The sequence below is a fragment of the Rosa rugosa genome, chromosome 6 (assembly GCF_958449725.1).
Source record: "Rosa rugosa chromosome 6, drRosRugo1.1, whole genome shotgun sequence".
Lineage (NCBI taxonomy): Eukaryota > Viridiplantae > Streptophyta > Magnoliopsida > Rosales > Rosaceae > Rosa > Rosa rugosa.
Genome location: NC_084825.1, coordinates 34,455,891 through 34,476,478, shown reverse-complemented (window position 1 = coordinate 34,476,478; position 20,588 = coordinate 34,455,891). Strand labels below are relative to the sequence as shown.

Here is a 20,588-nt window from a genome sequence, read left to right as displayed (position 1 = left end):
GTGAATTGATTTTCAACATAGGTGAAAAAGGCAACAAAAAGTGTAAGGACTTCAGATTTGTGTTTCATGGGAAACAACCATGCATATCTGGTAAAGTCATCGACAAAAATAACATAATATTTAAAACCTTGAATAGAAAGAGTGGGAGAGGTCCATACATCACTATGTATTAATTCGAAAGAAAATGAAGTAACAGAGTTCGAAAAATTAAATGGTAATTTAGTGGATTTGCCCAACGGACAGGAATGACATGGTGACGAATGATTATTGTCTAACAAGGATATCCTAGAGGCAAGACGATGAAGGATTTGAGCTGATGGATGTCCTAAGCGATAGTGCCACACATCCGCAGAAACTTTATTTGCAGCAAAGGAATGAAAAAGACTCGATTTATTAGATGATGATGGAACATGACTGACGGGATAGAATCCATTATTATTCTGACCCTCCAAAAGCGTCCTCCCTGAGCTCAGATCCTTGACATAAAAGCAATTTGGAAATATTAGAATATAGCATGAGTTATCTGAAAGCAATTTATGAGCTGAAAGGATATTTGCAGAGGCATGTGGGCAATAAAGAACATCATAAAGAGTTATAGGATAGGGGGAAGAAGGAAGAGATGTATTTCCAATTTTCGAAATATGCAAACCTTGACCAGATACAACGCCGCCAACCGTGTCAGAGCCACAGTATTCGCGAGGATTTGTTAATTTATGAGGATTATTGGTGATGTGGGTATTGGAGCCGGTGTCTAGAAGCCAAGTAGAGGAATCATGGGGAGAGGATGTAGCGGCAGCCATGGCAGAGAGACGGGTGCTAGGTGTGCGACCTTCATAAGCCATGTTGAGGCGATGGAAGCAATCAATGGCTGTATGACCATTGCGGTTGCAGATTTGGCATGGGCCACGGGACTCATAGGTAGATCGAGAAGATGGAGGTGGACCAAGAATAGAACCACCACGGGATGGAAAGCGGGAGTTGGAACCACGTCCATAAGTGGTAGGACCAGAGGAGGAGCCACGGCCATGAAAGGTGGGACGACCTCTTTGAGAGCCAGAGAATGAGCTGCGACCACGATAGCCACCAGTTTGGAATGGTGCAGTTTGGCGGTTGTTGGTGAAGAGGGCAGAGGGATTTGACTCTAGTCCAACAAGAGCTTGATTTTGCAGACGACTTTCAGCTCCCAAAAGTAATGCTTCAAGGGCATCATAAGTGATGGGGGTGTCACGGGCTTGAGCAGAGCTAATGGTGTTCTCATAGAGTGGGCCAACATTATTCATGATTATAGAAATCAAGTCGGAGTCATCAACCGGGTGCCCAGATAAAGCAAGGGAGTCAGCAACCTGATTAATCTTGTCCAAGTAATCAGAGATGGAAAGATTACCCCTAGTGGTGCGGAGGAGGTTGCTGCGAAGTTGGAGAATGCGATTATGATTCTGTGAGGCATATCGACGTGCAAGAGACGTCCAAGTAGTGTGTGAGGAAATGGAGCGTGAAACGGTGGCCAAGACAGAAGGTGTAAGGGAGCCATTGATCCAGCCAATGATCATTTGATCAGTGGCTATCCATTCCTCATAGGCAGGATTCACATTCTCAGTCAATTCGCCAGCTGCATTCCGAAGAAAGGCAGGAGGACAAGGCTTTGTTCCGTCAACAAAACCCATGAGATTTCGGCTTTTGAGGAGGGGGGTAATCTGGGCTAACCATAAGGAGTAATTTGTTCGGTCCAGTTTGATGGTGAGGAAGTTTGAGGTGGTTGTGGTGGTGGTGGTGTTGGTGGGGGTAGCCATGGGAAGGAAGAGCAGAAGAAAGAGAAGAAAAAAATTTGAGTAAGTAAAGTTTAGGAGATGTCGTTTAGACAAAGGCTCTTGATACCATGAAGGAGATTTGAGTAAAGTGTTTTCTTATCTTTCTCATTGAAGTATGACAATCATATATACATGGTTGCTGATCAGTTTTGTTCCTAAAGATCAGTCATTACAACGAATACAATTGAAGCACTACTGATCAGTTTAGATTCTAGAGATTTTCAGTTTAGATCATGACATGCTAAGATCAAGCAATCATCAAGATAAACAGATATCAGTAAAGTGTAATCAATACAGAAGGAGGAATCAAGGTAAATCAGTTTCATCAGTTTCATTGCTTATCAATGGCATCCCAGAAATGAAACATTTTCAAATTAGTAGCCCCTGTTGAAAACAAGTCTAAATTTACATCTCAAAGCAAGCAATATTTTAAAGATTAGTGATCCAACAGTTTGAAAAAACAAATGGAATAAACCATGCACACCATTAGACAAGGAAGTAGATAATGGACTTACAATTATAAGTTTTATAAATAAACAGTAGAACACAGACAACATAGATTCCCAGGCTTTCGCATGCCAGTTCATACCGTAACCTGCTTTGCTTCATATAGACAATGAAACAACTACTACATACACATAAAATAAGCTTACAGTACACTTAGCATTTTTTCCTCTATTTTCTTGTGAAGAAACTTCTCAACTTTCCTCTTTCCAACCTCTCAAGTAGCTTCTTGGCTCCTGGTATGTCCATCTCAGTAAGCTTCTTGAGGTACCCAATTGCTCCATAGGATACCATCAGCTTCTTACACTTCTTACTCGAACAAATTAAGCCGAGGGCACAAACTGCATACTTTTTGGCTGTGTTTTGTGGACTAGGATCAAGCAATTGGACCAAATTTGGTACGCTTTTGTTGTCCCTTTTCACTTCTCTACAATTGTGTGGAAGGCTCATCAAACTCGATATCGCCTGTGCAGCAACCTCTCTGGCACTGTTTGATTTAGCCTCGAGCATCTTGATAAGAAGAGGAATGTAGCCCGCCTCACCGATCAATTTCTTCATCTCAGTTGCGCTGCAAACTCGGCATATCGCCGATGCAGCTGCTTGTTGTGCACCTAGTGAACCAGATTTAAGCACGTGAACCAAGCAAGGGAGAAGACCAAGAGAAACCAAAACTTCCATAGAAACCGAGCCAACCAGGTTCCTCAATGCAGCGACTGCAGACTCTTGTGGCAATGGACCGGCTAGATAAGCCAGTAGGCTCCGAATTCCACCTTCTGATATTACAGACCGTCTTAGATTGTCATTGCTTGCAGTGAGATTCTGCAAACACTCGGCTGCATATTCTCTGGACCCCAATAACATTCCACAATCAAGAAGATTGATCATAACCTTAACAATTCCTTCCTCATCTAGAGTTTGTCGAACCTCGGGGACAGCTGATATGTTCTTCAAAGTGCTAGCAGAAGCAGCCTGAGAAACTGAATCACCAGTCTGACAAATCTCAATCAGCGGTCTAACCCCACCGTGCCCAACGATTGCTCTAGCTGCTTCAGCTGACATTGACAATCTCTGAAGCGAAATTGTAGCCTTTTCTTTCCCAACAGCACTCCCAGATTCAACTAGCCTTATTAGAGGTGGCAAGACACCTTCAGAAACAAGCCAATTCTCACAACTTCCAGATTCTGCAAGCGAGCAAATAACAGTTACAGTCTTCTCCCGGATACGAGGAGATGTTGCGGTGAGCAGTTGGACCAAAGCAGCAATATTGCTACGCCCCAAAACCGACAACACATTCTTTTCATCCTCTTTCATGAGCTCAACAAGACTGTCAAGAGCTTTGTGCTTTGCTTCCAAGTGCCCAATCTGAAGCCGAGCAAGCAATTCCCTTATATTACCATGTAGAGCAACCTCAGGTTCAGTTGAAGAACTAGCCATAGACAAAGGCAAAGTAGCCTCACCAAGCACCCCAGTCTTGATCAAAAGGCCACAATCTCGCAAATTCAAGTCCAATTTACCAGACAATGAATCAAGATCACTCTGCATACGAAGCTTTCCTTCATACTTCTCCCCCACACAAAACTCTGCCAATTCAATAGCTTCTTTCAATGTCTTAGATACTGACTGCAATTGCTCCTTACAAAGAGCATTCTTGGAGAAGCAGGGATGGCTAGACAAGTCTGATAATCGTGATGGGATCTGCTCCAACTTTGAAATGATCATCTTCCATCTACCTGGAAACCCCTTAACCTCTCTTGCCTTATTCAGTGCCAATGGAACAAGCTCCCTTGCTTGTGATAACCATTCTTCGGCTGACTGGGTATTGGACAAAACCTCGCTGCCACTTTCTTCCACCATGATTTTAATCCTGGTATTAATCAAATTGGACACCAGAGCTAGACCAACTGAAATTCAAAGAAAACCAAGCTTTCTAAGAATGAAGCAGAAGAGGAAATGCAAAGAAAAGATATATGCATATAAGATTTGAAAGGCAGTGGAGCAGTTGCAATCACAAACATATAAAATTATTACTTAAAGCTGCAATTAAATAAGTTCAGATGCAATAAAACAAATAGGCCAACATCAAGAGCTTCGAGAATCTTGCATGATCACAGCAAGCTCGTTTTCCTGAAAACAATATCCGACCAACCATATGGAAAATACCTAAAAGACACCCCATGACTCCATGAGTCCATATTACTGTTGGCAAGTGATCATCATTAAATGCCAAAGCAAAGTTAAATTTTAATAAACAAACTTTTGAAATGATTGAACTTTATAAAACAAAATTGTTGATCCCACATCCGCACGGTACCACAGCAAATAGTCTAAGCTAAGAAGTAAAAGAAGTTTGCTTTTTAAGGGTAAGCAGTGCCGCCCAATTAACAAGCCGTCGGTGCATGTTTCTTCTCTAAAATCAACATCATATTAAACGAAATTGGCCTTGCACCAAGTGAGAATTGGTTAATGAAACTTAAAGCAATAAACTTTACTCTTTCAAATACTGCCCTGGTGACCTTAGGATCAAAATCGACTCCAGTATTTGGCTAACCTCATCTTGATCAAGATGTCAGGATCAAAATTTAATGGAAAGAGATTGGGAAAGTGGGAGTCTTAGTCTTTGTTGCTGTAACTTTCTCTTAAATGAAGCTAGGTGGTTAGAGAAAGGAAAAGACTTTACTTTGAAGAGACGATACAAGTCTCTATCCCAAGTTGTACAAGTAGAGTGTATTCAAATTCAGTAAGATGGACCAAACCCCACAACACAGTCACGAAAATTCAAACAGAGAATTATGCATAATACAAAATTGTACCTTCAATTGATTTTTGACTCTGCTTAAAATTCAAACGGTTCCACCATTGACAGCCACAACAGTAGAATGCCTTCTTCTCTCTCAAACTCAGTCCTCCTGTTCCTCCAAGCACAAAAGGAAACCCATGAAAACCCAGAACTAGAGCAAACTGGGTAAATCTCAAGCTAATATGTAACACATAAAAAAAGGAAAAAAGATCAAAACTTTTTCAGATTCTGAAACGAAGGGGTTAAAAAAACAAGTTGATGACCAACCTTTAAGACTCGGAAAACAGAGACGTGACCTCTTTTTCTTCAGAGAAAAGACCCACTATAGCTTGAGCTTCAATCTTCTTTGTATTTAAGCGTCAGCAACCCCGATCAAATTGACCTTCAAACCCCTCAATTTCACTAAAAAACTAACACCCTTTTCCTCTCTCTTTGTGATCTCAACCCAGCTCACCAAGCTGCCAAAATCAGCAATCAAAGATCAGCTGGGATCTTAATATCTCTCTCACTCACTTTCAAGTAATAACAGTTCCTCAGTTTCAGAAACTACCTGAAATCAATTCTGTTTCCTAGTGAAGAATCTAAAAAACAGAGAGTGAAAAATAGAAGAAGAACAAGAAGCTCAGTTTGGAAGTCCAAGACTTCAAAGCTTTGAGCTTTTTATTGACACTAGTAGACCCACTGTGGTAAAAAACACATGAATTCAAAAAAATCACATTCAAATTTCTTCTTCTTCTTCTTCTCTCTCTAAAATTGGAAGGGAATGAATATGACAAAATCTCTGACTCTTATCTCTCTGTTTCTCAGATTGTTTTTTAAACCAAAAAATCAAGAAAGGATCTTGTACTTTGCGCTGTGGAGAGAGAAATTGTGCTTCTGGTTAAGGCAGCAAGCGTTAAAGGGCGAGCAGGTTTGGGGATCCGACGGCTGTGATTGGGAGTGTGACAGAGAATCCGACCGTTGCCGAGTAGGTAAAATTTGAATATGCTTCAATTATTATTCCAATTCTTTAACCTTACCGAGGTGGTGACATGGATTTAGTGACACGTGTGATGTGACTTTTCAAAGATTGTCGCACGTTGGAGAGTGACAGTTACTTGGGAAAATGATACAATGATGAAATTACTAATTCGACCTTTGATAGGTGTTGTAATGAATGTGGATTAGTTTTTTGAGTGCATGATGTGGTGGGATCAATATATAGAAGAGAGTGATGTTATAAAGTCTCAAAAAAGAGAGTGATTTCAGCCCAAAACAAATAATGAAAAGAATGAGAATGAATCATTTCAAATTTAGTCATTTACTAATTTTTATTCTAATAAAGAGATCCTGAAATTCATTGAAAACTAAACAATATGATTGGAATCATACTGTATTACATCATGAATACATTTTGAAGGTTCACTGATTTGCTTCAAAAGTAATAGCAGCTAACCTATGTGCTATTGAATTACATGTAGGCGGTGCATGTTGAATCTGCACGCTTGAAATGTCACTCATGAAGACTGCGATATCATCCAACAAGGCTCCATTCTTATCTAGGTCATGATCGTTGCTAAGGATTTGTTGTATTGCATCTAGACAGTCACTTTTTATAGTGATATTTTGCAGTTACGCAAATTTAGCTAAATCTAGAACTTCCCTGATAGCAAGCAGCTCTACCTGTTTTGCTGACCTAATATGCTGCACTGTATGTACAAAAGCAGCTGTGAACTGTGCTTGTGATTTTCGAACGAAATGATTGTATTCTTATTTATGTAAATTGTAATTCCAAAAGAAAAAGAAAGAACATTTTCAAAGACTAGCCGAAAAAGTTGTATCAATAGAAAGAAAAGATCATTCTCATTTTCATGTGAATTATATATATATATATAACATAAATGTTTTCAATCAAAGCAAAAAATCACTTTTTACCAAATATTTGCTCCACACTTGACGCAGCTATAAAATTGCATCACATGGTTCGTAACTTGAAATGTCGTATACATGACTACGTAGCAAGTCTGCACTCTTTGATAAGTACAAAGCATTGCATTAATCTCCTCCTCTTATTAACCGATACAAGTTAATGGAGCTGCATGGTATTTTTTGTGTAAGGTGGTGCTATTCACACATTCTCTCTATTTTTCTATTACTTTAATTCAATTTTCTTTTAAAAATTACTCTAATTACCCTTTCTTATAATTATGTTTCTTTTTCTTTTTTCTATTTGGCAAGTCAATCATTCTCAAATCCTAAACCCTTATTTTACCGCAAACACAGAGGACTTTAAAACTCTTTTCGATTCCCTCTTTTCTTTTTCATCAAAACCTTCTCTAGTATAGTCATTCTATCTCTCTATTATGATGCTTTGAAGTTTAATCATGATAGAACAAGAAACTTTAGACCCATCTTTTGAGAAAATTTTACATTTGATTTGCAATGGAGTCATGGAAAACAAAAATATGAGTTCAGTGATCATTCAAGCCCCTTTGAATCCATTATTCCTAGTAAGATTCTAACTAAAATTATTTGGTATATTCGAATCCATTGAGCAACTATAAAACTTTACAACAGCCTAATAATGATGGTCTTATGATTATAAACATAATTTGTTTTACTATTTTATGCTAGTAGAACATAATTTTTTCCCGACACGAAGATTGCAACTCATTGCATTCAATATTATGTAGAGCATCTCCAAATTTTGTGTACATTATCAGCTGCAATGTGGAAGCTTGTGGCTGAAGTGGATAAAACGCTGATTCCATATTTTTTTTTTCCGATTTGAGGTTGATGCACCTGGATTAAGAGTCATAAACAAACAAGCATTGAGTTTGGTACTTTGCAAAGTATGAGAACGAACTTTACACTTTGGATTCAGTTGGGTGAAGGTGATTACATGGGAAGCATATTATTTGTCTAATAATACAGGTCCTTCTACTTAATAAACGTATTATTTTTCCTTCATTTATAGGTTAAAAAAAATTGAATTATTATTTTTTTTTTTATCAAATAAGAACTTCATTAATAATGAACTGCTTACAACGAGTTTTGGGCGACATCTCTTACGCAGAAATGGCCACTAGACTTCCCACTGGGAACTCTATATACTAACTCTAAACTGGCACTACAACTGTATGACAAAGACAAAAAGCGCAGGAGCAGTAAATCCTTGACATCGCACCTCTCGTCCAGCCAGTAAGAACTCTAAAGCTAGACAACTCACTTGTGTCGTCACTAACTCACCAACCAGAGTCCTCCTGACCAGCTTTTGATCGACCAAGCCAACACTCGTTGTGACCTAAACTCGACCAAAAGGATTGCCGGACGTTCAAACCTGGGACTAAAGAAATCCAACACCATCACCACCCTATTGTCGACACCATCCATCCTCCACTGCTCCAAAAAGCCATCGCCTCCGACCCGATCCCATATAGGAAGGACCCACTAGAAGGCCAAGGGTGATGGTCTAGCCAGACTGTTTGCCACCGCTGCTGACCCAACTCCAGAACAGGAACGATCCCCGAGACCGCGACAGAAAAGATTGTCTCTGCCACACCGTTAGTAGTGTCGTATTACCAACAAAAATAAAACCAAACCCTAAAACAATAGTAACAGCCAAACCCGCCACCCTGGCAAACCCGATCCACCATCGCACCACCACCAGCGGCGCCCCGTCCACCACGATCTCCACCTATCAACCAACCAAACCCAACTAACAAAACAACCTAAAAAATAAAAATAAAAAACATCCCATCTTGGACCCAGAGTGGAACCCCAGGCCCAGACCAGGCCCACCACGGAACAAGCCCAGAGAGGCTGCAACTCTTACTCCCAGCCCACGACTGCTTCTGCCCAAAAAAAAAACCACTCGGCCAAAGGCAGGCCCCACAACCGAAGTAGGTCAACGAGGGCCCAGATAGTGGATCCAGCCCAAACACGTTGCTGCACAGGAAGCACCACCGCTGCCTTCCTAGCTCCCAGACCGTCGCTCCGCAGCTGCTCTCGGACCCCGACCGCCGTCGAACAAACGCCGCCGACAGAGAACCAGCAACTGACATCCTCCACCACCACACCCCCAAAACTCGAGTGCCCAGATCCCTGATGACGAGAAGCACCAGAAATCGGACACCCGCTGTCTTCCTTCCCGAACCGACCGTCGTCCTCCCCCATCCCTGCTGCAAGATCCGAGAGCCCAACCGACGCCACACAGCCGGACACCGCCTTCTGCCTCGCACCCCCTCCCCCCAATGCAGTCACCGCCATAAACCGAAATCCAAATAACTTGGACCCTCGCCGCCCCAAACTCCGATCATCAGACCAAATCCCAGACCCCACATCCCGTCCGACCGCACATGCCGCACGTCGGCGAGGCCAGAGGCCTGCGCCAACGCCGCAGTGCAGCCGGACGAGAGCTAGAGAAGACGGCGACAAACTTTTGGCTAAACCTAGCGCATGAAGTGCGTACTTTTACCAGTTGTTATTAAAAAAAAAATTGAATTATTGTATAATGATGTTTGATTCATGATTGAATTGCCAAATAGAAAATAGAAAAAAGAAAAAGAAACAGATTTACAAGGGAGGGTAGTTAGGGTAATTTATAAAAAAGATTGAATAAAATTAATAGAAAATTAATAGGGCCTGGTTTGGTAATTGTCGAATCGATCGAATACCAACTGATATTTTAAGTTTGGTAAACCGACATTTTGGTAATCAAAACCGATAAAACCAAAGTCTAATATTACTGAAAAAGTTTGTTTGTTTTTGGTAAATACTGAATCTATTGATTATCTAAATATTAGCTATATATACTCTAGTTTTCAAAACACATACATGCATACTAAGAAATGTAAATATAATTATTTTTTTAATAGTATTAATATTATTACTAATACTAGATTAATAGTATATGTATTTTAAGTAACATGGTAAAAGATCGTTAATGACTAGTTTTATTGAAAATGACTAAAACTTGATGTCAAGTGTACATAAAGAGAGCTATAATCAGATAAGCAGATGAATACAACGTTCTCGACAACTTATCAAATTAAATAATCTAGTATTGTTCATTCTAATTTATATTACAAAGAAATACTTGTTGTAAAATTAGTTATACCGAAAGCTGAAATATTGAATTTGATAGATATGATTAATTACCGAAAATTTTTGGTTGGTAATTGGTAGCTCTATTTTGAAACCGAAAGCTTTGGTGTTGAAGGTGATAAAACTTATAACCGATTCGAACCGACCGAGTGACAGCCCTAGTCTTAGAAGTCAAAATTCATTTTTAAGTCCAGATATAATATAGTATTGTTTATAAGATGCTAAAGCAATATGTTATATATATATATAATTTTTTTTTTGTCGTGTATGAAATAGCGCCCACCTTGTGGCTCAATATGTTATATTTGAAACGATTTGGTTATAAATGAGTCTAATTGGTTTATGAATCACCACAACTCCGGCAATGATTCACCAATAGCCAGCATGATCGGAACGTACTCATTGGCAAATAGTGTCACACCTAGATCAAGATGGCCAACATCTATATCCAAGGCCAAAGTTCTCAATTGACTACTTCATTTAGTAAATTAATCAAAACTGGTTGATTATCATATTCTGTTTTCTTGTGTTGAAAGTGGCAAGTAAGGCCTCGTTTGGTTTCCTTTGTCTTTCCCATGGGAATGCATTTCCAATTTCCCAACAACTTTCCATTCCAATGTTTGGTAACGTAAGGAAATTTATCAGGAAAATTGTTAAAAAATTTGTAAATAATGTAATAAAAAAATATGTTGTAAGTAATAAATGCAATGAAAAAGGGAGGAAAGTGATTTCTTTGGGGTTTGGAATGAACCAATTTCCCCCTTATTTTCCTTTCCTTCAGGAAATGATTTCATTTTCTTCTGCATTCCAAACGTAAGAATTGAACAAATTTCCTTTTCTGATGCTTACTTTCCGCGAACTAAACGTGACCTAAGAGTTCTTATGGAGCTTTCAAATGGCTGCCTATGAAACAATGACAGAACCCGAAATTTGGGGAACAATGAAAGGAGGCTTTGGTTATGGCGCTGGCGTCTGCGTGGCCTGGACGTGACGCTGTTGCCTGTGTCGATTGTCGGTTACATCTGCCTTGTTTAAACTTATGTCTTTGTCTTCTTCCTCCTCTCTCTCGTCCTTTTCCCACACAACACACACTACTTTTCTCGTTTACATTTAAATCCTACGAGCTACAACAACAAGCCTACAAATGAATCCTACGAGCTACAATAATGACAACCTAACTACACCATCCCATTATCCCATAGACCTGGTGAAAGATATCTGACATATCTGTAGTCCTTTGATCTCGCTTTAATCTAATACTCAACATCTATGTAGAGAAGGTCTTGAATCAGCCGGTTAGATTAATCCACACTCGATTAAATTGTTCATGATACCATTTTTCTAGCTTCTGAATCTAGTTCTTATGATTGTAAATACATTCATCATCTATGTTAAATGTACAGTCAGAAAAGAACATGCGATAGTAGCAAGCATATTTCTGTACTTCAACGGAAAAATAAAGGGTAATTAGATATCAGCCTTCATGACATTTTTCATTAACTTATCGGACCAACTTAGTGATCTGATTGCTTGACACAAGGCCTTTTTCCCGTGTCACACACTTTGATAGAAAACTTGAAAACACCAAGGGATTTTGATAAATCAAGGTGGCAAGGTGCTAATGCCGATGGTACCTTCAAATCTGTCTAGTTTTAACCGGATCCTTATTTTCTCCCATTTTTTTTTTTAATCTAATAATTCTAATTGGCATAGAATACCAAAACATGCAACACCCATGAGTGTTGGTGGATTCAAGCTGGGTCTAGGTAACTTCAAACATGTCAAAACATGCCTGCCAATTCGTAGTTGATATTGTAACCTGAAGAATTAACAACTACCTGAAGTATTAACAACTAGCATGCTCCTATAATGACACAGAAAATGGTACGAGTTCAAACTTCAAAGACTTAAAACCTATCTAATTCTAATTGCAGGGTGAACTTTAATACGGATATTTTAGGGAAGACCCAAGAATCCCTAGAGGCAAAGAGCCAAAAGAGACGATTCTATCTCAGAAAACCTTAACAACCAGCATGCTCCTATAATGACACAGAAAATGGTACAAGTTCAAACTTCAAAGACTTAAAACCTATCTAATTCTAATTGCAGGGTGAACTTTAATACGGATATTTTAGGGAAAACCCAAGAATCCCTAGAGGCAAAGAGCCAAAAGAGACGATTCTATCTCAGAAAACCTTAAAAAGAGACTTATTTCACAGGGGTATTAAAAAAAGAGAGCCTTCCAAGAAAGAAAACAGACTACTATTTTCTTAACTGAGGTACGACCTCCGATATTCACAGTTTCACACCAAACTAGGTTCATCCACACCACGCCCTCTGAAAAGTTAAACTCACAGCAAATGAATAAAGTATAAACCAACACCGGAGGCTCAATAAACCATATCATTGGCTACTTAATAAACTTCGAATTTACCACTTCAATAAAGTTTCAGACCCCAAAGAAAAAAGCACAAAGCACACTGCTGTTCAAACTCGCCATGTATCTGAATACTTAACAATAAGGGAATAATCAAATTTAAGAATGTCAACTACGACTGAGTCATTGCCCACAACAGAAGTACAAATGAGAGAGAAGACCAGCTCAGCTAACCACTACTGGTTCTCAGGATCGAGATCTTTCCCGCGCTGGGGGTGAACGGCTGCATTATCAACAACAAAAATCTACTCAAAAAGGAGGCACATATAATTATTTTGACATAAAAATACAATGGGGACGAAGCACATGTAAATCCTAAATAGATATACTGCATTGGTGGAATCTAGCATTGAAGCTCAAAGTTGAATTATAATTTTATCTTCAACTAATGCTTCAAGGCATTCTTCCACCTCTTAACCCCCTCCACAAATTAAAAAGAGTTCAGATCTTTGTCAAACCTGTGGTATCTATCATTGACTGGGCTTGCGGCTCTCTCATAATCAGGACTTCTTCTTGGAGCTCTATCATACTCGGGACTTCTTCTTGGTTCAGCTCTAGAATTCTGACGGGAACCATGGCCATAATCCGGACTAGCCCTATCTCTGCGGTATGGACTTGGAGATCGCCCACGATCATTGCTTCTTCTCCTCTCAGGAGACGTATCACGGCCCCTTCTATCAGGACTGTGGCCATTTCTTCTATCATCATCATCACGAACAGCATACTCCACTGAAATAACGCGGTCCATGAACTTGCTGTGCACCGAAAAGAGACAAACTATGGTTAATAGAGAACATGCTGCAAATAATTGGGATGATTTCCAACAAAGTGGCTTTTGAAAGAAAAAAATAATAAGAAAAGATAAGGCATTGATAATTTATCTAATACTGAAGTTGTTCCTTCTTTAAAATTTAATTCCAAAAGGGTGAAAACATACTGCAGGAGAATGAGAGAGAGCTTTTTGGGCATTTTGATAATGGAAAAATATAAAAATTTGGTGACATAACCCAGAACAGCGCATTCAACTTTGCTCACAAGAAAGAAAAAACTTGGTACAGAATCAAATACCCTAAGCTGTTACAACGAAATTTTAAACAAGCTGACGGCAAAGATCTCTGAATTTATAAATCAAGCAAATAACATAATAGAACTTGTCAAGAAAATAGAACCTTGAATTTGTTGCATCCAATGCTTTGGTAGCATCCTCCTGTGATTCATATTGAATAAATGCAAAATTTCTTCTAATCCTTATGTTCATTATTTTCCCATATAGATCAAAGTGCTTCTCCAGATCCCTTGTCCTGGTATGGATAGGATCAAAATTGATAACAAACAGGGTTTTTGAGGGCTTTGTGTTCGCTGGTGGTTTTTTTGAATCATCAGATCTCCTAATCCCGCGTTCATGCTACAACCAGAATATAGAGTGATAAGTGAGTGCAAAATTGAGACAAAATAATCAAGTAGAGTCCCTGACACGAAGTTTATCAATGTGATCATATGCAGTACAAACATTACACAACTTGAGAGAAAGGTATAGAAACATGAAGCAGATAGAAACATATGCATCCTTTGTGATGTTTTGACCAACACAATCACAATAAAATACAGATGAGGTGAAAACTCAGAATCTAGTAAAGTATAACACTTGTATGTGTTAGATCCTGATATGGGTGTTGGCAAAATGTGTTGGCAAAATTTTTGTTAATTACGCTATTGAACAAACCATAAACTGATAAATGATTATGTTGAAAACCAACTACATTACCTTGGTCCACTCAATACGAAGACGGCGTCCCTTCCTACCAAATTCTGTCCTGTCAAGCTTTCGAATTGCATACTCAGCATCTCGCTCATCATCCATATAGACAAAGGCAAATCCTATTTAAACGATAGATAGAAGCAATCCTATTAAAACCAACATGCTATGTAACCAAAGCAAGTGCAATTGAGTTAACCAAACATATTTTCCTATGCACAGTTACTACGGGCAAATCCTAAAATATGACAAAATCTTGACTTCTCAAAAACTAACAAATTCTGTACATACAAAAACATCTGTTAAGAAGTAACACAAAACCTGCCATTGGCTGCGATATCATCATGGAATCTATGATGGAACATGTCGGTAATTGAACACGGAGGAAAAGTCATGAGGAAAGAAAAAGCAATGGTCTGAGGGAAAGTATGATGGCAGGGCTAGGGCAGATCATATTAATTCTTCTCGAAAAATAAACTGAACCGTGCCACATGCTAGAAAAGAAATGCAGACAAGCAGTTCCATCCAAGAAGAGCATGGACATTCCAAGTAATCCTGCGCCAAAGAAATTGTTGAGTAGGGCGGTTTACACTTCAATAAAAAGTTACCTGCTTCTCTGAAAATACCGTGTACACCCATTCAAATAATAATTTAAGGAAGAAGACATTGACCCTTTAGAGTAACAGCTAAAATCTTTTCTTAGATAATATGCCTTTCTTTTAAGTTTACTGCATATCAGAGACCAGAGAAAGAGCTCAAGTTTCTTAATACGAAGGAGATACCCTATGGATGAGTATCACTACATTACGATCACTATACTTTTCCTTTAACACATACCTCTCACATACTTTCAATTGACAGGAGAATCAGTATTTCCACATGCCAATATTTTGATAAGAACATGAGAAAAAAGGTTATGGAACATAACCAGACCATGCATTTGTTGATATACGAAAAGGGTCAATGAGGTATATCTTAAATGCATCATTTTTCACTGGTTGTACACCACAGATTTCCTTTCCTAGAACTTATCCAGGAAACCCACTCTAACTCAACATCATTCAGAAATATAGTCCAATTATATATCAGCCACATAGCAGAATATCATGGTTGTTGAAATAGTCACATCTGTCGGAGGACAAAAGTCCCCTATTAAATTACTCTGTTGCAGTAGGACTTGCTGTTACACCTCAAAAAACCATTCTACTTATCAAGCTTAACCCCTATCACTCATCTCAGAATGATAAGAATAGCTGCTCAAACTTCAATCCACATTACTTCACACATAACATACCCGAGCAGGATGTCAGTCATCTCGCACTTCAGATATATCAGCACAGTTGACATACAGAAAATCTTTCAACACAATACATATCCAACAAACTCAAACGAAAAACAAATTAAACAAAACAACCAACATACAACAGTCAAATAAACACTAACAATTCAGGGTAGTAATAGCAAAAATTGAATCTTTAATAAAAGAAAACTTAGTTACCAGACTTAACATCCACCCTATCGACCTTCCCATACTTATTGAAAAGCCGCTCGACATCCGATTGCCTTGCATCAAAATCCAAGTTGCCACAGAAAATAGGCTTCATCTTCTTCAAGCTCCAATCTTTTTACGCCCTACCAGACATGATAACATCACAGTTAGGTAAATACAAGCACAGAGTGAGCTCTATAACCCTTAAGATATACACAAAAGACAGTCAGTTTTACTTTAGCAGTGATCTGGGTAAAGAATTATGAAGCTTTAAAGTACATAAGAAAGTGAACCCAGGTAGTCAAATTGAGGATCACAATGTTTAAATCATGAAGCAAACAAACTAAACTACAATATGAAAAGTAAAAAAAGTTGGGTCTTTATTGACACAAGCTAGTTACTTGAGTCGAAGACATTCAAGATCTGAGCTTTAGTACCTTGGAGTATTTTGAGGGAGAGCTGAGAGGAACCCTAGTTGAAGTAGTCGCGCCAACAGCTCTTGAAATGCTTTGAAGCTCGAAGACAACCCGAACAGTCTGTCTGCCTAGGTTCTAACAGATCGAGGGAAAGTACGTCGAACGGCGCCGTATGACTTCCCTACTGTTTGTAACCCTAATAAGCCCCACTTGGATATGACGTCATTATATCTAGATATTTTGTTCTTTTTTTTTTTCTTTTTTTTTTGAAAGGCTAGATATTTTGGTCTTTAAAATATTATTATTATTAATTTTTTTTTTTTTTTTTTATGAGAAAAGAAACAAACAACTAAAGGGAAGCACCCATTTTACAAACCAATGCAGACATTTAGATATGTAAAGCATTAGCAACTTGAGTAGGAAATCTTATTGAGTCCAGGAGGCAAAATGATTTGTATGTCTAATATGAGCAAAAGCGTCGACGAGGAAATTGACCTCTCTCTAGACATGGTTGAAACTAATGGTTTGAAAAGGACAACTCTCGAATGTCTGCAATCAAGGTTCTTCATACTAGTCTTTCCATTTATGCAGTCAATGAGAAGTTTAGAGGGGTGTATTGTATATGGAATTAGTGGATTTTTTTAAGAAATCTATGGAATTTAAAAGTCTGGGTGTATTCAATATAGAAAGACTTTGTCAACTCTCGAATGTCTGCAATCAAGGTTCTTCATAGTTCATACTAGTCTTTCCATTTATGCAGTCAATGAGAAGTTTAGAATTTCCTTCAACACGAGCTTTAGCGTGTCCATGTAATATAGTAGCTTGAACTCCTGCATGTAAAGCTTTCGCTTCTGTTATAAAAAAATATGCTTCTCCTCTATGTTTAGTTGAAGCCATAATAGGAATTCCATGTTCATTTTTTAACACTGAAGTGACTGAACAATCAAAATTAACTTTGACAAAAGAAGGATCAGGAGGTCTCCAAGTAATATTATTAGTTTTATTATTGTTCACTGTTGACAAGTCTTTAACACAAAGTAAGCTTCTAATAAGCACACTCTTGACATTATGAATCAAAATTTTCAAATCTCTTTCCACAAATATTTGAGTAAACAAGTTAATTGGTAATTTAGTTGTCCTCCTCGAAGAACTAAAACTTTCAGTTTCGCCAGAGTTAGTTTGTTGTTGCAGCTAAAATGTTGCCAATGAAGAAAAATGGAGAGGATTGTATGCACCGACAGTACAAGTGCACTGACAGTTATTTTAATCTCTAAAAAAATAACAGCCACTTATCTAATCCACTCCTTTATATATTTTAATATCAAAAAAATTACATCCATTCATATTGCAAGTACTCATGCACTGACAGTGCATGGAATACACTCCCAAGAAAAAGACTACAAAGAATGTCTAAGGGAACTAGCAAAGCTAGAGTGTGTCCGCCATAAAACTTACTTCTCTAAAAAATATGTTAAAGAAAATCTATAAAATAACAGCTAAGATTTGAATATCCCGGACCAAGAACTTAAAACGACCGTAATTTCCATTGATAGTATCAATAACTTTGAATCTCCTTTTTTCTTTTTTTCTTTTTTCTTTTCTTTTTTGAATAAGGGGGCATGGTGCCTAAACTCTGGATTACAATATGCGACAAGAGAACTTCCTGAGAATAACAAGCGTCTCAACTAAAATAATGTATTCTAGCAAGCACTCACTAGCGAAGAGTGTTTTACTGGCTACTTCATTCGCTTTACAATTGTGATGATATAACAGAAATTTAACTTTATTACGAAGAAACATCATTACCAATAGCACAGCTTTTCCACTATGTTGCCACCAAAAAATAAATCCAATGATACTTAGTTTCACCCTGGCACTAGGAGGCTGTGACCATTTGACCAAGCAATGAACTCGCCGCCTACCTAGAGCAGATACGTTATTGGCACTAGGAGGTTGCAACTATTTTCCAATGCAAGAAACTCGCCGCCTACCTAGAACAGACAAGACACACAAGGTGCATTAATCGAGACCAAGTCCACCTCGTCCTACCAAACAATGGTAGCAACTTATTAACTCACCTAACCAGTAAACATAAAAATGACTAAAAACTATAAAAGAAAAAATAGCCCATCTTGGACCTAGAGTGAAACCCCAGGCCTAAGACCAACCAGGCCCAGAATAAGTCCACAACTGAATAAGGGCAGATAGGATCCAATCCTTGCTTCCATTCTAAGACTGCATATGCATGGGCAGAACCGCCACTATCCTCACACCTCCATCGGTCTTTACGTTGTGCCAAAAAATCAAACAGTTCATTTCAAAAAAAAAAAAAAAAAAACTCAAACTACCAAAACTAAATGAATCTCAATTTAATGCACAACAGAAATCTGCTGTCTAAAACAAAACTTTTTTTTTTCAGAAAACTGATTTACCATGGTATATCACTATACTCAGACAACAATTTTTTTTTCATTATGTCGTTAAAAGTATTTAGACAACAGAAAACAACCATTCTGTTGTCTGAGCTATGTCGTCTGATGAGTTTATTGGCATAGTCGTAAAGGAAGAGTAAACTAAATTTCAAAAATATTGCGAGCTAGATCCAAATGCTAATAATGGAGGTATGAATAGAAGCACCCATTAATTACGTTTTTATCTTCTGTTGAGTAATAAGATTTGATGGAGTGGAAAACAGTGACATTCTTCATTACTTAGAGCAACTCCAGCTGTTGTTCTATAATTTTTGTATTATAGGGAAGCAAAAGTCAAAGTTTTCCATAATTTTTATTCTCCAACTCCAATAGATACCCTATTTTACAGCAATCTTTGAAATCTCCATAATTCTTCTTTAAAATTTTAGAGATTACTATGAATTTAAGGAATTTTGTTTTCTCTTTCCTGACTATCCCTAAAATGAACATTTTTGTTTTTTGACTTTGTCAAAGGGTTCCAAAGGCTTCCTAGGCCCAAGATAAACCTATTCGGCGCATGTGAAATGCTCCAACTGTGCATTACAGCAGCGTGCCTAGCCACTTTGACAGCTTCGGGGTTCGAACCTAGGTTGGGGAGCACACCCAACTAGGCAAGAACCACTAGGCCACTTGCAGTGTGTAATACGTGTACATTTGCAAGCATAATTAGCTATAATGGGCCACGCTCATTGTACCGCCAAAGGTACTCATTCCAACCGAAGGAATGACATGCAGGCACACCGCCAGGCGGGCTACAGCCCAAAGTCGGACCACCTCCAGATCGGCGGCGACGCGCCGCCACGCGCCACGCCAAGATGGCATCAGAAGCTTCTGAAACTGGGAACTGAAGCATATCAGTCCCACATCGAAAACAAAGAGAAGACCAACCTCTTCCTCACCTATAAAAGGTTCTCTCCTCTCTCCTCATTAATTACGCATTCAATACTTACCTACTGTTACTTTGTCAACATAAATACATTGACTAACTTAGGCATCGGAGAGTCGAAGACTGCCCAACGCGGTCTCCCTCTGACGCCCTTTGTATTTTACTTGACAGGTAACGGAGGCTTTGAGAACACCACAAGTATCGATCCGCTCATCGGATCAGCGTTAACTAAGGTTCAGCTACCGCCGAACTTTTGGACATTAACATTGGCGCCGTCTGTGGGAATCCTTGAACAAAAGGTCATCCCGCCACATCCACCATGACTAACGGTAGCGGAGGAAACGTTGAGGAACAGGCGGACCAGTCCACCCTTCCCCAACCCTCCGACCCAGCGGTAGGCGTTAACCACGCACTATTCACAACCCCGGCCAACCCTGGCGGTGAGACAAATCCAAGCAGCAGCCGCCCGCCGGGCCAAGATCTCGTCACTATGTACGAGCTAGCACTGGCGGATCTTCATAAGGCAAACAGAGAACGTGAGGAGGAGCGCAAGGAAAAGGCTGAAGCCCAAAGACAGGTGGCTACGCTCATGACACGTTTTGAGGAACTAAAGAGAACGCTGGAGGCCAACGCCCGCCCAGCACAGAGCGAGCAGTCACGTAGCACCCGGCGTAGTCGACCCGGCACCGGCACATTGGTACCAGGACCGGTCATACAGATGCAAGTACCGCTGAACCCACCTGAGTTGTTGGGAATGGGGCCACCGCCCATACCCCAACTAATGTTAGAGCAGGAGGCGGAATCACTCCCGCACACCAACCGCTCGGAGGCCAGGGCGAGGACTGAAGGCAGTCCGCCTGTGCCGAGGCGCAGACCTGCCCAGCGGATCATTCAGGCTGATTCCGCCGACGATGCAACCGCCCAGATTTTGGAAAGGAT

At 39.3% G+C, this 20,588-nt stretch overlaps 2 protein-coding genes across 6 annotated transcripts; both read right to left on the bottom strand.

The window, feature by feature from the left end:
* Positions 1-2,307: 2,307 nt before the first annotated feature.
* LOC133714880 (protein CELLULOSE SYNTHASE INTERACTIVE 1) lies at positions 2,308-5,961 on the bottom strand. 4 transcript variants are annotated; one of them, XM_062141148.1, is made up of 4 exons: positions 5,660-5,961; positions 5,377-5,567; positions 5,123-5,218; positions 2,308-4,213 (listed from the first exon to the last, which is right to left on the bottom strand). In XM_062141148.1, exon 4 carries the CDS (start codon positions 4,164-4,166, stop codon positions 2,484-2,486), a length of 1,683 nt encoding a protein of 560 aa, XP_061997132.1. In that variant the 5' UTR covers positions 4,167-4,213; positions 5,123-5,218; positions 5,377-5,567; positions 5,660-5,961; the 3' UTR covers positions 2,308-2,483. The 4 variants fall into 4 exon arrangements, with proteins under 4 accessions (XP_061997132.1, XP_061997131.1, XP_061997133.1 ...); XM_062141147.1 differs by having other exon boundaries at positions 5,377-5,961; XM_062141149.1 differs by lacking the exons at positions 5,123-5,218; positions 5,377-5,567; positions 5,660-5,961 and adding an exon at positions 4,802-4,961.
* A 6,623-nt stretch (positions 5,962-12,584) lies between these two features.
* On the bottom strand, positions 12,585-16,472 carry LOC133717610 (serine/arginine-rich splicing factor RS41-like). 2 transcript variants are annotated; one of them, XM_062144322.1, is made up of 6 exons: positions 16,314-16,472; positions 15,886-16,019; positions 14,397-14,509; positions 13,801-14,036; positions 13,090-13,386; positions 12,585-12,854 (listed from the first exon to the last, which is right to left on the bottom strand). In XM_062144322.1, the coding sequence occupies exons 2-6, from the start codon at positions 15,989-15,991 to the stop codon at positions 12,818-12,820; spliced, it is 789 nt and encodes a 262-aa protein (XP_062000306.1). In that variant the 5' UTR covers positions 15,992-16,019; positions 16,314-16,472; the 3' UTR covers positions 12,585-12,817. The 2 variants fall into 2 exon arrangements, with proteins under 2 accessions (XP_062000306.1, XP_062000307.1); XM_062144323.1 differs by lacking the exon at positions 16,314-16,472 and adding an exon at positions 14,709-14,942 and having other exon boundaries at positions 15,886-16,021.
* Positions 16,473-20,588: the final 4,116 nt, after the last annotated feature.

What these genes read in the sequence shown, in the direction of transcription:
- LOC133717610 (XM_062144322.1), bottom strand. Translation starts at nt 15,991, where the DNA reads ATGAAGCCTATTTTCTGTGGCAACTTGGATTTTGATGCAAGGCAATCG. An exon ending in TTGGATGCAACAAATTCAAG is followed by an intron (nt 13,387 to 13,800) that starts GTTCTATTTTCT and finishes TTCGGTGCACAG; the next exon opens with CAAGTTCATGGACCGCGTTA. An exon ending in GTCAATGATAGATACCACAG is followed by an intron (nt 12,855 to 13,089) that starts GTTTGACAAAGA and finishes TTGATAATGCAG; the next exon opens with CCGTTCACCCCCAGCGCGGG.